Source organism: Schistocerca cancellata, chromosome 7 (genome assembly GCF_023864275.1).
Source record: "Schistocerca cancellata isolate TAMUIC-IGC-003103 chromosome 7, iqSchCanc2.1, whole genome shotgun sequence".
In the NCBI taxonomy this organism is placed as follows: domain Eukaryota; kingdom Metazoa; phylum Arthropoda; class Insecta; order Orthoptera; family Acrididae; genus Schistocerca; species Schistocerca cancellata.
Genome location: NC_064632.1, coordinates 358,439,287 through 358,455,829, shown reverse-complemented (window position 1 = coordinate 358,455,829; position 16,543 = coordinate 358,439,287). Strand labels below are relative to the sequence as shown.

The window sequence follows — 16,543 nt, the reverse complement described above, 5'->3', positions numbered from 1 at the left end:
TTATGAAATCAGCACTGCATACAAGAAGAGTCAGTTGTCCAAGACACAGCGGAAACTCATTGAAAACTCTGCATACGTATAGCAACCATAGTGCGATTAGAATTACTTGATAGTTATGTCACACGTTGCAGCTGATTTTCTCCAATCAGAGAGCTCAACGTTACGTCAGAACCGTTCGCCGTTGCCAAACTACCACAACAGTTCTTCTCGTTTCTTGTCCGGCTTTCTTTCTTGATGTGTTTGGATCCAGAATCCTGGGTCTTACCCTTATGTTTCGTATTTAATCACACATGATAACCACGCGCGCACAGACAGACACACACACACACACACACACACACACACACGCACACGCAAACGGTGATGCTAACAAAATATGAACCTTTCGTACACAACACTAACCAACTGGATCCTTCCACCCAAGACGCGATTCAGTGTCGTTTATAGAGCTATAATCACAGAGATCGGCTTACGTTAGATAAGCGTCGCACAATATGGCGTGAAGCCAAATTTTTAAAGGCTGTCAATTAATCGTTGCGACTGGGACACGAGAGTCATAAATACAACAGTTATTTTGCAGTGTAGTGGCACGACATAGTGATTAGCGTACAGTCTTCACGTACAGAACGTCGAAGATTCGAATCTCGTCAAATGTAGCGAAATTTTTTTACTTTTCTAAATCAAATCAAATGACTCTGATTATCAATTTTATTCAGTTGGTTGGTTATAATGTAATTGTTTTTATTTCTAATATTTTATCCCATCATCTTCATCATCGTGTTGATTTTTTTATTTGCTCTTGTTTTTCTTCCTATCATTCTTTTTGCATTTGGACTCTCCTTGTGTCGCCTATTCAACCAGGAACACGATGGTCTTCCCTCTCGGCAGTGCCACGTGGCCGCCCGGAGCCTGGCCTTCTCGCGAGCGAACATTCCGTGACCACCGCTGCAAGCAGTCTTGGACAATATCTACATTCGTGCCTAGTCCTCCTGCAGTATCGCAGAAGGAACAACCAGACTCTCGTAGTCCTATTACACGACCTCGTTCAAATTCAGAAAGGTGTTGATAATGGCATCCTTGTCGCCTTCTGGACTAACATCAACTCACCACGCCTGATCTCAAAAGTAACTGACGCCCACGACCGTTACGGCGTGTGTTTAAAGCAAACCTGATTTGCATCTTCATAGTGGCGCTGGTAGCGCCACTCTTACGCGATTGCCGTGATATTTTAATTGACATCATCTTTCAGATATAGAAATACTCCTATCAACTTCCGTTTATGTCGCAGAACTCCTTCTTAGTGTTGCGATTTCTTTTTCGTCAGTGTATATGCGCCCGCAAGTGCGCACGGATAATGCAGGTGATCCCACCTGCCAATGTGCAGAATTACCAGGACGGGTATAAAGTTGTGTTCTCTGTAATCCTCATACCCCGAAGAAGAATTTCATTTTTTAGACAACGTGTACCTTAGATTTGAAGGGAAAAGAACAGGAATACATGAAATTGTTGGCTTCGGAGAAGTCTATGACGAAAACATCACATTCTTAGTCAGGTAGAGAGAAAATCAGGGGCTGTTTTCCAGTACACGAGGATGGTTATAGTAGCATTTAACTACATTTTGCGGATTGTTGAATATTGGAAGATGGAAACATGGTGTAATTAGCATAGAAAGCCAGAAGAAAAAGCAGTAATAACAATAAGGTAAATGAAATCAGTACTGAAATAATTCTGTAGTTATTCTTTATTTCACATTATTTTCCGATAAATATAAAAATTGAAATGTTCAAAATTTCATCTAAAAACTACCAAAATAGTTACCAGTGAATTTATGGAAGAGTCCAAGTAACAAGAAAACATGTTAACAAACTGTAATTATTAATTACAAGTCAACTAGTAGAATATGAGTAGAGGGACACTACTCTGTTATGTGGGATGTTGGTTGATTTGGATAAGCAAACTCTTGTACTACCTCATTAATCCTATTCCTAAACAGTAATTTTTTACAATCTGGAATTTTTTTAATGTGGATCATTAAACTTTTCAAAAACAGTTCGTCGCAGTCATCGCCGTCGTCGTCGAGGTCATCTGTATGGCTTTTCTTGTGGGATTTTGCCAATGAATATTTGAGTTTTTGTTTTTCTGTTTCTAAAACGCTTTTATTATAATGTTTTAGTTGGCGGTTCTTTCCTTTTTTCTCTCGAGGAGACAACTGCGTGGACGAAAGTAATAACGGCTTATTACTTGAACATGTCTCTTCAGCTTCTAGGGAAACGTCGCTTACGCTCTGCGGTGATGAAGCCAACATTTTGAGATCACATGGTTCTGCATCCGTCCTACAGGTCTTGCAGACTTCTGTTGGCAGCTCGTCAGATGTGGATGCTGCAGATTCAGTTGATTCCGAGAGCAAGACGCGGCGCACTTTTCCTGGCTTTCTAACTTTCACAAAGTCCTCCAAAAACATTAACAAATGTAAATAAGGCCATCTTGATGCTGGTTTTCTTCCAAGTTCTACTGCAAACTGGTCTCTGAGATACTTCCATTTCTTTCTTATCACGGTCTCTGAAAACGAATTATTTTTGGTGATTCAGTATTCTAACCTCATGCCAAATATTACAGATGATAAAGGAAAATTAAAATTAAAACTTATATTACTTTACGATTTCTTTTTGGTGACAAGCCACTGGATATCTTTTGGGTCTTGCATACAGTTTTGGAGTGGGTGTATTAATGGCTATCAACGTGCTTGCTGGAACTACATTCTTGCAATGTGGGAGGAACAGCAACAGAAACAAATAATTATGCCAACAAAGGAGACTTTCAGAGAGAAAACGGAAGAACTTTATAATATATGAAACTTTCCAAATACTGTCAGATTCGTGTCCAAAGAATTTAGGATCGATGTTTTCAATTGCAATAATTTCTTCTTCATTGTCCAGCAAGAGTTTCATAACTACCGGTGTCGGTGGGTTTGATAAGCAGAATGATAGTAACACATTTCAAATATCTACACTCCACATGCTACTAAAGGGCAAAATCTGGACGTCCTGGAACTTAGCTTCTTGGCTCAAACGAAATTTGAAGCTCCGTACGTATTTGCAGGCTGTGAGGTGTATCCACTGTTACCCAACTTCGAGAAACCTTATAGTGAGAAGGGATTGGCTACAGAGAAGGAATGTTTCAACAAAAGACTATCCAATTGCCTTTGATTTGGCATCGAAAAGTAGACCCGGAAGATTTTCACCAACACCCAACTGATGTAGACATCAGTCAAGGGAAAAGTCGGTAGCAGGTTGTGGGACGACTGTCAAATAAAAGTTAAACTGTAAGAGATACACAGGCTGATTCCAAAAGAAAGACCAGATTTCAGTTATTTATTACAAACCACGATAGATAGAAACGTGTCACTGGATAGAGGAACGTTTGAAGTTTTATGTTCGCAGCACAGATAATATGCCAGGCACTAAATGTGAGCACCATGCGTTGCTCGAGAAACACGAAAATGATAGTCCATTTCATTCTACACACGACCACCACAGAAAAAAATTGCGAAGTGTGAGGTCTGGTGACCTGGGAGGCCAAAAGCAGTGATCAAGATCTTGTTGTCCACCTCTTTCAATCCAGATTAGTGGAACTGTGTTGTTAAGATAAGTCACACCTCAAAGTGAAAGCTGGGTGGGGCGCCATCATGTATGAAAATTAGAAGAACTGGAATCTTCGTGAAGTTGATGAAAAAACCAGTTTTGTAGCATATCCAGGTGTGACATTCCTCTCACAGTTTTCTCCGCAAAAAAGGAAGGTTCATAAACTTGGTGAACATAAACGGCACCAAACACATTGTTTCGGTGAGCCTTTTCCTGTTCGACGACGACGCAAGGATTTTGCGACCCCAAATTCTTGCATTATGGCGTTTTACTGTACCCGACAGATAGAAGTCGATTTGTCCGAAAAGATGAGTCATTCGGAAAAAGTCACGTCTGACTTAACCTGGAGCATTGAAATGCACAATTTGTACCTTCTATTTTGGTCGTCGGGGCGCAATTGCTTCAGTAAATGGAACTTTTTAGGCTTCATATGCAGGCGTCGTTTCAGAACACACCCCACCTTTGTTTGAGGAAGTTGAAGTTTGAGGCCTTCCTGTCTTGTGGACTTACGAGGGCTCCGTGTGAACTGATACGCTCGACATTTTCATCAGATGCGCTTGGCCGACCAGTACTCTTCCTTTTGCAGATGCCGCCAGCTTCCAAGAATTTTGTACACCGGTCATAAATTTGCTTGTGCAGAGGCGGCTTCTAGCTGATCGTCAGCGGAATGCACATTGCACTTGAACGATGTGTTGACTTCGCGCAAATGCCAACACAGAAAATGATTTCTTCTCTTGTGTGGTTGCCATGTTACTACAAACTAACAACAGCGCACCTATGTCAAGACTTTGAGCCGTCCTCTACCCAGTGGGCTGCGTAATGTGTTTCTGTCTTTTATAGTTTGTAATAAACAACTGAAATCTGTTATTTCTTTTTGAATTATGCGGTAAAATGACAGTCACGAAAAATGCAACACTTCCAATTTCTTAAAGTGTTTTGAATTTCTGTATTTTAAATTTCAGTCATTTTTATGACAATAATCTACTATTTTATAATAAAATATTATGGTACGCTCCCACATAGGTATCTAACAATGAAGAATAAAACGATTATAAATAAATTAAGGCAGAGATACAGAAGTAACACGAATGGATTTGCACTTAAAGCAAATTTTGAAGAGGCTCATGACGAGGTAATGCACCTCGATTTTGGTTTTCTAAACTTCACTTCAGACTTCTTTCTGCGTCTTCAAATGTGTATTACTTTCTCTGACACCAATCAATCATCGAACCTTTCAAGAGTACTCCTGATTAATGCTGCACTGTCCTCTTGAGGAATCATCTACCATACTTTCAGTAGGGCCTCACATAGGACCAGAATGGTCTCTGAATAGAGCTGACAGGCCTTTCTTCCCAGCAGATTCCACACATGTTCAATAGGATTCAAATCAGAGCTTCGAGCAGGCCTTCATCCAACTCCTGCAGTTATCGCGATGTGAGCATGCATTTCTGGTATGTAAAATCATTACCAATAAATATAGCGTAAGGCGCAACATGCTTCAAAAGGATTTTCTCCACGTACCGATGTGTTGTAAGGCTTCCTGCCTCCCTGAAGATGAAATCCGTTCTTGTGGTCTTATTGATTCCTGCCAACACCATCAGAGCACCACAGTGAAAAGGCGTCCTGGATGAAGATGTGCAAGGGCACTGCCTTTTCCCAGCCCTTCTCCACACCATCACTTTACCGTCAGGAGACCGCAGGCTAAATCGCAATTCATCGATGAACGACATTCGTTGCTGTTGTGGTGCACGCTGACGAATTCTAGACCTGTAGAAGGTTTCTTAGCGTGAAGATTGACTGCTTCCAGTCTTCAATGGACGGTTCTAACACATGACATTGACTCCATCGAAGTTAATGGAGTAGATTTCGTGTTTCAGCGGCGGTAGTGTGGTGGTTGCAAAGAACGTGAAGTTGCAAGAAGTGATAATCTCTTGGCAATATTGATCTTCTCGGGCCTGATTCTGGTTTCCTTGCATAGCCCCGAGTTTTCCTGCACTGTCTTACAGTTCTCGAACTCGTGGAAGGTGTAGTTCTCATACTTCCCCACCGTAATGCGCGCTGCGACCATTTTCCACCAATGCAACCTGTCGAGTAGTTAACGTACGATTATAGCACGTTTATGCTGCAGCAACGCAATTCTCGTGTACTCTATCTAAAGTATCCGGACACCCCCAAAACCATACTTTTTCATATTAGGTGCATTGTGCTGCCACCTGCTGCCAGGTACTCCATATCAGCGACCTCAGTAGTCGTTAGATATCGTAAGAGAGCAGAATGGGACGCTCCGCGGAACTCCTGGACTTCGAACGTGGTCAGGTGATTGGATGTCACCTGTGTCATACGCCTGTACACGAGATTTCCACACTCCTAAACGTAAGTAAGTCCGTTGTGTCCGATACGATAGTGAAATGGAAACGTGAAGGGACACATACAGCACAAAAGCGTACAGGCCGACCTCGTCTGTTGACTGACAGAGACCGCCTACAGTTAAAGAGGGTCGTAATGTGTAATAGGCAGATATCTATCCAGACCATCACACAGGAATTCCAAATTGCATCAGGACCCACTGCAAGTATTATGACAGTTTGGCGAGAGGTGAGAAAACTTGGATTTCATGTTCGAGCGGCTGCTCATGAGCCACAGATCACGCCGGTAAACGCCAAACGACGCCTCGCTTGGTGTAACGAGCGTAAACATTGGAAAAACGTTGTGTGGAGTGACGAATCACGGTACACAACGTGGCGATCCGATGGCAGGATGTGGGTAAGGCGAATACCCAGTGAACATCTGCCAGCGTGTGTAGTGCCAACAGTAAAATTCGGAGGTGGCGGTGTTACGGTGTGGTCGTGTTTTTCATAGAGGGGGCTGCAACCCTTGTTGTTTTACGTGGCACTATCAGCACAGGCCTACGTGATGTTTTAAGCACCTGCTTATTACCCACTGCTGAAGACCAATTCGGGGATGGCGATTGCTTCTTTCAACACAATCTAGCGCCTATTCGTAATCCACGGCCTGTGGCGGAGTGGTTACACGACAATAACATCCCTGTAATGGACTGGGCTGCACAGAGTCCTGACCTGAATCCTATAGAACACTTTTGGGATGTTTTGGATTTCTTATGGTTCAAATTGCTCTGAGTACTATGGGACTTAACATCTGAGGTCATCAGTCCCCTAGAACTTAGAACTAACCTAAGGACATCACACACATCCATGCCCGAGGCAGGATTCGAACCTGCGACCTTAACGGTTGCGCGGTTTCAGACTAGAACCGCTCGGCCACCGGGGCCGGCTGATGTTTTGGAACGCCGACTTCGTGCCAGACCTCACCGACCGACATCGATACCTCTCCTCAGTGCAGCACTCCGTGAAAATGAGCTGCCATTCCCCAAGAAAACTTCCAGCACCTGATTGAACATATGCCTGCGAGAGTGGAAACTGTCATCAAGGCTAAGGGTGGGCCAACACCATACTGAATTCCAGCATAACCGATAGAGGGCGCCACGAACTTGTAAGTCATTTTCAGCCAGTTGTCTGGATACTTTTGATCACATCGTGTAGCCTTACTGTAGCCGTCTTTCCACCCGTGCCAGTTGAAGGTAATCCTTCAGGTGCATTATGGAGAGGCGAAGAACAAAAGCGCAAAATTCCCTGTGTAAGTGATTCGTAAAAGCGATGACCAGCTGGCAAACCCTATAGTTTCAAATCTCATTTTAGTACAGTTTGTAAGAGATGATCATCATTTCTGAAGAAAACTTCGACCCCACAGCTCTTTTCACAAAATAGTACATGTCCCTAACGCGCGCGATTGTCGCACCTTCGTGTAGCGTAGGTTCTTTATTTCTTCCTGCTCGCCTAATACACTCGACATGAAGTTCAGGCAAACGCAAATGGTATTTCTACACTCTGCTATTGGTACCGAGGGATGTTTATTTTCTAAAAACTTCTCGAACTTGTTAAGCACAATCGGTTTCTCGATGCTTCTTAACTATTTTCCGCACCTTTGTCTCTACATAACACGAAGCAAATTCGCAAATTTTCACAGGCATACGGAGAAAACCACATGAGCACGACTGATGTGACGGAGAAAGAGACTGCGCAGTGAGATTTGAAATAAGCACTGCATTGGTTAAACATTAATATACCGATTAAGAAAAATTTAGGATTTTTAGTGCTTTAGTCATTCACGCTAGAGTCCGCAGCTCGTGGTTTTGCGGTAGCGTTCTCGCTTCCCGCGCACTCGGGGCCCGGGTTCGATTCACGGCGGGGTCTGGTATTTTCTCTGACTGGAGGTGACTGGAGGTGACTGGGTGTTGTGTGTCTTTCATCATCATTGACTCGCAAGTTACCGAAGTGGCTTCAGCTAAAAAGGATTTGCAGTTTCGGCGGCCGAACATACCGCATGAGGTCTCCCGGCCGACAATGCCGTACGATCATTTCATTCACGCTAGAATAACAACGAATCAACTGATACATAAAAGGGCCTGTTTGCAGTGGCGTGACAACATCTGGTTTAGCTGCATTGTACCCGGAGAGCATTCGATGAGGGTGCCGAGGGGGCTTTTGTTTGCATTATAACTGAGTATAGTAAGACCATGCTGCCGTGAAAACTACAGAAACTGATTACTCATAGAGAAAACTAAAAATGTGAGCTGTAGAAGATTCATACTCTCTGATAAGCATAGAAGTAGCTCATAAACATTTACGTGATTTTTTATGCAAGTTTTCAACCGCACAAACAAATTTCAGAAGTTCATTCCACCAAAAATTCCAAACAGATGCGCGCTAGAAACAAGAAACCTTGACCAGAGGGAAAACTTAACGAAAACTCTCTCTCTCTTTCTTAGTTTACGCCAACAACCATGATGTTGATGATGAGACACTGGGACAAAGGGACAAAAACTTTCATGTTGATGAGACACTGGGATAAACATTTCACACGTCAAGACAAAGATATTCTATCCTAAAGAACCGAATGACCAAATGGCTCTGAGCATTACGGGACTTAACATCTGAGGTCATCAGTCCCCTAGAACTCAGAACTACTTAATTAAACCTAACTAACCTAAAGACATCAACACATCCATGCGCGAGGCAGGATTCGAACCTGCGACCGTAGCGGTCGCGCGGTTCCAGACTTAAGCGCCCAGAACTGCTCGGCCACACCATCCGGCAAGCGAATGAACAGTTGAAGCAGATCAGATATCGTCAGGTGGACAATTGTAATACAATGTTCTAAAGATTAAAAGACAGGATAAAAAAATAATAAATCGGTACTAACCATCAGTTTTCATCTCACTGCTGATTTCAGCCCAGCATTTTTCCACAACGTGCCTCTTGGAGTGGTTTCTCGACTCCCTGTCCCATATTGCCGGCCTCTCGTAAACCAATGCAATTAAAGCTTCCAGGTCGACCATTTTATCGCGCATTATAAACAGTGAGCGCTGAGACGGCCAGCGCAGCACGGCCGGGAACGCGCCACCGTTGTACGTCCGAAGCGGGCGACTGACAGCCGGCGCCAGCCAGCCGATGTCAGTGCTGCCACCTGCACCGCGTGCTGCCGCCCCGTTGTTTGCGCGCACAAAGAAAGCGGGTTGCCTGCGTAGCTGAGGCCAGCGCGAACCGGCGCCGACAATGTCCCCTTGTTATCTAATGAGGCAGCGCACGATGACGGCCCCGACCGAAGCGCCGTTTCGGTGCAGAGGGCGGCCGACGCGCTTCGCTGACAAAATCGAGACGCTATCGGTACAAAAACTGTTCAGTAAAAAAAAATTAGTCTACTCTTTCGTTATTTATAGCCTTCAAATCCCAAAAAAGCAGGTGTTGACAGATGTGAAAATTACCGAACAATCAGTTTAATAAGCCACAGCTGCAAAATACTAACACGAATACTTTGCAGACGAATGGAAAAACTAGTAGAAGCCGACCTCGGGGAAGATCAGTTCGGATTCCGTAGAAATACTGGAACACGTGAGGCAATACTGACCTTACGACTTATCTTAGAAGAAAGATTAAGGAAAGGCAAATCTACGTTTCTAGCATTTGTAGACTTAGAGAAAGCTTTTGACAATGTTGACTGGAATACTCTCTTTCAAATTCTAAAGGTGGCAGGGGTAAAATACAGGGAGCGAAAGGCTATTTACAATTTGTACAGAAACCAGATGGCAGTTATAAGAGTCGAGGGACATGAAAGGGAAGCAGTGGTTGGGAACGGAGTAAGACAGGGTTGTAGCCTCTCCCCGATGTTATTCAATCTGTATATTGAGCAAGCAGTAAAGGAAACAAAAGAAAAATTCGGAGTAGGTATTAAAATCCATGGAGAAGAAATAAAAACTTTGAGGTTTGCCGATGACACTGTAATTCTGTCAGAGACAGCAAAGGACTTGGAAGAGCAGTTGAACGGAATGGACAGTGTCCTGAAAGAAGGATATAAGATGAACATCAACAAAAGCAAAACGAGGATAATGGAATGTAGTCGAATTAAGTCGGGTGATGCTGAGGGAATTAGATTAGGAAATGAGACACTTAAAGTAGTAAAGGAGTTTTGCTATTTGGGGAGCAAAATAACTGATGATGTCGAAGTAGAGAGGATATAAAATGTAGACTGGCAATGGCAAGGAAAGCGTTTCTGAAGAAGAGAAATTTGTTAACATCGAATATTGATTTAAGTGTCAGGAAGTCATTTCTGAAAGTATTTGTATGGAGTGTGGCCATGTATGGAAGTGAAACATGGACGATAAATAGTTTGGACAAGAAGAGAATAGAAGCTTTCGAAATGTGGTGCTACAGAAGAATGCTGAAGATTAGATGGGTAGATCACATAACTAATGAGGAAGTATTGAGTAGGATTGGGGAGAAGAGAAGTTTGTGGCACAACTTGACCAGAAGAAGGGATCGGTTGATAGGACATGTTCTGAGGCATCAAGGGATCACCAATTTAGTATTGGAGGGCAGTGTGGAGGGTAAAAATCGTAGGGGGAGACCAAGAGATGAATACACTAAGCAGATTCAGAAGGATGTAGGTTGCAGTAGGTACTGGGAGATGAAGAAGCTTGCACAGGATAGAGTAGCATGGAGAGCTGCATCAAACCAGTCTCAGGAATGAAGACCACAACAACAACAACAACAAGCGCTGTGAGCACTTTTTCGTCTTTGCTGCTGTGACACCCATCTTCTCTGTTGAACAAGTGCTCATAACTCGTAAGGTATGGATTTTAGAGCCCTTGTTTACTAGACATTTTTCTTGTTTTGAGCCACACTATCACCCCTGAAAGTGCCTAACCCACAAACTCAACAACACCAGTACCATACATGTACATACTGTCAGAGATCTCAAAACCGCTTTCACTTAAAAACTTTCGATTCGTTCGTTTCCGGTACAGGGACCCATACCGCGAACTGGTATATTTATCCTTCTCTATAATCGTAGAAAGTTTGTAACATCATAACAGAATCACCCCGTATATACACTCCTGGAAATTGAAATAAGAACACCGTGAATTCATTGTCCCAGGAAGGGGAAACTTTATTGACACATTCCTGGGGTCAGATACATCACATGATCACACTGACAGAACCACAGGCACATAGACACAGGCAACAGAGCATGCACAATGTCGGCACTAGTACAGTGTATATCCACCTTTCGCAGCAATGCAGGCTGCTATTCTCCCATGGAGACGATCGTAGAGATGCTGGATGTAGTCCTGTGGAACGGCTTGCCATGCCATTTCCACCCGGCGCCTCAGTTGGACCAGCGTTCTTGCTGGACGGGCAGACCGCGTGAGACGACGCTTCATCCAGTCCGAAACATGCTCAATGGGGGACAGATCCGGAGATCTTGCTGGCCAGGGTAGTTGACTTACACCTTCTAGAGCACGTTGGGTGGCACGGGATACATGCGGACGTGCATTGTCCTGTTGGAACAGCAAGTTCCCTTGCCGGTCTAGGAATGGTAGAACGATGACGGTTTGGATGTACCGTGCACTATTCAGTGTCCCCTCGACGATCACCAGTGGTGTACGGCCAGTGTAGGAGATCGCTCCCCACACCATGATGCCGGGTGTTGGCCCTGTGTGCCTCGGTCGTATGCAGTCCTGATTGTGGCGCTCACCTGCACGGCGCCAAACACGCATACGGCCATTATTGGCACCAAGGCAGAAGCGACTCTCATCGCTGAAGACGACACGTCTCCATTCGTCCCTCCATCCACGCCTGTCGCGACACCACTGGAGGCGGGCTGCACGATGTTGGGGCGTGAGCGGAAGACGGCCTAACGGTGTGCGGGACCGTAGCCCAGCTTCATGGAGACGGTTGCGAATGGTCCTCGCCGATACCCCAGGAGCAACAGTGTCCCTAATTTGCTGGGAAGTGGCGGTGCGGTCCCCTACGGCCCTGCGTAGGATCCTACGGTCTTGGCGTGCATCCGTGCGTCGCTGCGGTCCGGTCCCAGGTCGACGGGCACGTGCACCTTCCGCCGACCACTGGCGACAACATCGATGTACTGTGGAGACCTCACGCCCCACGTGTTGAGCAATTCGGCGGTACGTCGACCCGGCCTCCCGCATGCCCACTATACGCCCTCGCTCAAAGTCCGTCAACTGCACATACGGTTCACGTCCACGCTGTCGCGGCATGCTACCAGTGTTAAAGACTGCGATGGAGCTCCGTATGCCACGGCAAACTGGCTGACACTGACGGCGGCGGTGCACAAATGCTGCGCAGCTAGCGCCATTCGACGGCCAACACCGCGGTTCCTGGTGTGTCCGCTGTGCCGTGCGTGTGATCATTGCTTGTACAGCCCTCTCGCAGTGTCCGGAGCAAGTATGGTGGGTCTGACACACCGGTGTCAATGTGTTCTTTTTTCCATTTCCAGGAGTGTACATACATTTTCACGCGCCGGCGCCTCTTATTCTGACGCTTTTTGTAGCGTCGTTGGATGAGATTTCCGGACGTGAGTTCATGTTCAAAATATCATTCTCCTCTAGAAGTCCACGAAGTCTGTAATGGGAATTCCGAACACTGTGTAATTCACAAACGGTTCAAGATATCGAAACAAGTTTCTGGAAAATGATAGCACACAAAAATGGTTCAAATGGCTCTGAGCCCTATGGGACTTAACATCTGAGGTCATCAGTCCCCTAGACTTATAACTACTTTAACCTAAGTACATGACACACATCCATGCCCGAGGCAGGATTCGAACCTGCGACCGTAGCGGCAGCGCGGTTCCGGACTGAAGCGTCTAGAACCGCTCGGCCAGAGCGGCCGGCGGTAGCACACATAGATGAAGAGTATTTTCCCTTGTGGTTTATATCGAAACATTCGAATATTTCGCAATAGAAGTAAATATAGATTTTTCCAATTGAACAATGTTTGTTGTTTGTGTTCCTCAGAACTTGCCACTGATGACGTCTCGCTAAAGGCATAAAAAGAGGGTCACGAAGTCAGGGAGAAGGAAGTCATCGCCTCTTTGCAATAGTGGTGTAATACCGGAACCCAGCGTATTTCTACTAATTAAACCCTGGGACTGAAACTTTGTAGAGAATATTGCGTGTGGTTTATATCGAAACATTCGAATATTTCGCAATATTTGTTCCTATAGCAGTGCAGAGCGGAGGGCAGACCTTTTCACTTCAAGTATCTTATAGGTCATGAAAGATACCATAATGTTTATATAGTTTTAAATCCACCACTGGTTTATTTTCTGAATGAGAACTACTATTCTGAAACAAAAATGAAACAGCATAGTGCTATTTGAAGGAAAGAAAACAAAGTTGATTCTATAGATAATAAGGTTATGAAAGCATACTGCTTATTATTTTGTGAGCCACACACGACTACTAGTCTCAAGGCAACATGCATGTCTGCGCGCGCGCGCACGCACACACACACACACACACACACACACACACACACACACACACACACACACACACGCACTTTTTGGTCACATCAGTGGGATCACCTGTCAGTCGCGTGAATGACCACCTTTTGCAGCGCGGCCAGCTGCGAGACGTGGAGGAGTAGAGTCGGTGAGGTTCCGGAAGGTACCGACATGGACAGGCAGCCATGCCGACTGCAGTGCCGTGGCCAATTGTGTCAGGTGTGTCTCTGTTGAGGTCCCATGGCACACACAGCCGACTGTGTTTAAACCCGAGGGGTTTGGTGGCCAAGGAAATACAGCTAAATCATCCTGGTGCTCTTCGAACATTGCACGTACAGTGCAAGCTGTATGACACGTTGCATTAACCTGCTGGTAGATCCCATCGTGCCGAGGAAAAACAAACTGCATGTCGGGGAGTACATGGTGCCTAAGGTTAGATGCATGCTTACGTTGCTCCGCTGTCCCTTCCAGAATGACGAGATCACCAAGGGAGTGCCGCGAAAGCGTTTTCCAGTCCTTAACGCTCCCTCCTGTCGCCTACACCCTTCCGACGATTCTTCCAGGGTGTTTGTGGGTGTTTGCTTGAAGATGTTTCACGTTTCAGTGGAACATCAAACGTGATTCGTCTAAAAAGACCACCTGCCACCACTCAGCGGACTCGTAGTTTCGCTGTTGGCGTGCACACTGAAGCCTTCGTCGCAGAAGCACAGCCGTCAGCATGGGCGTACGAACGAGGCGCCTTCTGCGGAAATCCGTATACTTCAATATTCGCTTAACCGTCGTCGAGGAGTCACGGTTGGCAGCCCCTTCGCGGTCGGTTTCTCAACATTTGCGCGTCCATTCGGCCGTACACATCTCCGCAGCCGTCGTTCACCCGTCTCATCTGTGGCCCGTGGTGCGTCACAGTTGTCTCAGCACCGTGTTTGCATAGTGTCATTCTGCCGTGCGCGTTACACTTCAACCACGTCGCAACACGAACACTTTGTAAACTAAGCCATTTCGGCAACGGTGGCGCAGTGGTCAGCACACAGGACTAGCATTCGGGAGGATAACGCTTCAAACACGTGTCCGGCCATCGAGATTTAGGTTTTCCGTGATTTCCCTAAATCGCTCCTGGCAAATGCCGGGATGGTTCCTTTGAAAGGGCATAGCCGATTTCCTTCCCCATCGTTGACGCAATCCGAGCTTGTGCTCCGTCTGTAATGACCCCGTTGCCGACAGTACGTTACACCCAATCTTCCATCCTTATTTTTCCGTTTCCCAAATATTTCCACCCAGTGGAAAGCCATTGTTCATGCCCTTTTAGACGTCTGTAAATCGCTTCGTTTCCGCATCACGAGAACGACTGCACTGTTTTTCCGCTTCGTCCAAACAAGCTTCATATGCCCTCCACCACTAGTGCTGCCACGTACCGTCTGTGAGTGGTTATTTGCTCGTTGATGTCGAACGTAGGCGGAAGTCACATTGATGTGACTGGACTGTATGTATTGGTGAATTGCTTTTGTATCTCAGATGACTGAAGCGTAGGGAGAAAATCCTTTACTAGCTTTGCATTCCAGCTTTTCTTTATTAACAACACGTAAGTTACAGGATTCCGTAAGAATCACAGAGGGGAAGTTATATATTTTCGTCTGATTTTCTTACGCGTATTTTGTTTCAGACAATTTTCATCACTGGTGAGCGCTGATAATATTTCTTTTGTTGCCATGTAAAATTTTGCTTCTTTTACCAAATACAGTAGAGTTTACGCAATTTAACTTCATTACCGTGCTAACTGCGATACAGTCTTATTCATGAAGCAGACAGCAGGGGACAAGACACATCAATAGCTTATAAAATGCTCATTGCCATTATTAAAAAATAGCCGTTAAAAATTACATTATTGCATTGAAAAATATGTAGTTACCTCTACCTATGTATACGAGTCTTTCACATATTAATCAAATGGAAAAATAGTCTCCTACTTGCGTGCCGTCATCTGCCAAAAACGCACTTTAAGATCTGGGACCGTTTATGGAATACGATGGGTGTTATAATTCTCTTTCACTGTGTTGAAGTGTACACAGATGGAAATGAGTGCGCTACGTAAAATATATTCCCTTGGGATTAAAGATAGATACCGACTTCCTCCTAAATGTAAATAAAAATTCAGTATGACATAAAAGTTTTCTGAGTAGCGTACCGCGTCATGGTGTAAAAAAAAACTGTACCGGAGATACCGACGTGTCGGCCACTGTTACAGTGGTCTTTTTCTGTGTCTACCAGAAGACCCAGAAGAAGGCCACTGTAACTGTGCCTGAAACGTTGGTTTCTCCAGTACAGTTTTTTACATTATGACGCGGTAGGATACTCAGAAAACTTTTATGTCAACTGACTCTGGCCACGGAAGCGTATGCAATTATGAAAATTCAGTATGTTAGTACATTTCCTACGCAGCAATGCGAGTGTATAATACACCAAACGCTAACTCACCCCGGCGCCTGGTTTTCATTACAAGCTATTGGAATTTCGTTTCGTGGCTTACTTAATTTTGAAATATCATAATAACTGTGACCATTAAAAAAATCTAGGCATTTCACGATTAAGCTGACATTCAAAGCTATAGGTAACGAAAGAATTTTTTTTTACCTGGCTATTTGTGTAAAATAATTTGAAAAAGAACGTGAAGCAGGCACACACTATGGCACACTGCTTATGCCATAGTAGTGTTACACCTACTGGTGGATTAACCAGCGTTCTCTGTGAGCACGTTCACCGCTGCGAGTCGTCATGCACACTACCGGCCATCTTTGTGTTCCCGCACGTACCCTCATATGGTGGGGGTGGGAACACATGATGCATCCAGGAACATTGTCGAACAGAGTGATTTTGGTGGTCAACGTGTTACGGTGTGGGGAGGCATAACATTGCATGGGCATACTGACCTCGTAATCTTTGAATACAGTGTACTCACCGATCAACCTTATTGCGATACAGTACTCTTTCCTTGTGTGCTTCTTTTCAGGGGTGCATTGGCC

At 44.9% G+C, this 16,543-nt stretch overlaps 1 protein-coding gene across 1 annotated transcript in view; it reads right to left on the bottom strand.

The window, feature by feature from the left end:
* Positions 1–1,723: 1,723 nt before the first annotated feature.
* The window catches only part of LOC126092775 (uncharacterized), a 28,668-nt gene continuing 13,848 nt past the window's right edge, over positions 1,724–16,543 (bottom strand). The window contains exons 2-3 of the mRNA XM_049908502.1: positions 8,922–9,197; positions 1,724–2,559 (exon numbers count right to left, since the gene is read on the bottom strand). Of these exons, the coding sequence (XP_049764459.1) occupies positions 1,916–2,559; positions 8,922–9,197 (920 nt within the window). The 3' untranslated portion in view covers positions 1,724–1,915. The remainder of the gene's footprint in view (positions 2,560–8,921; positions 9,198–16,543) is intronic.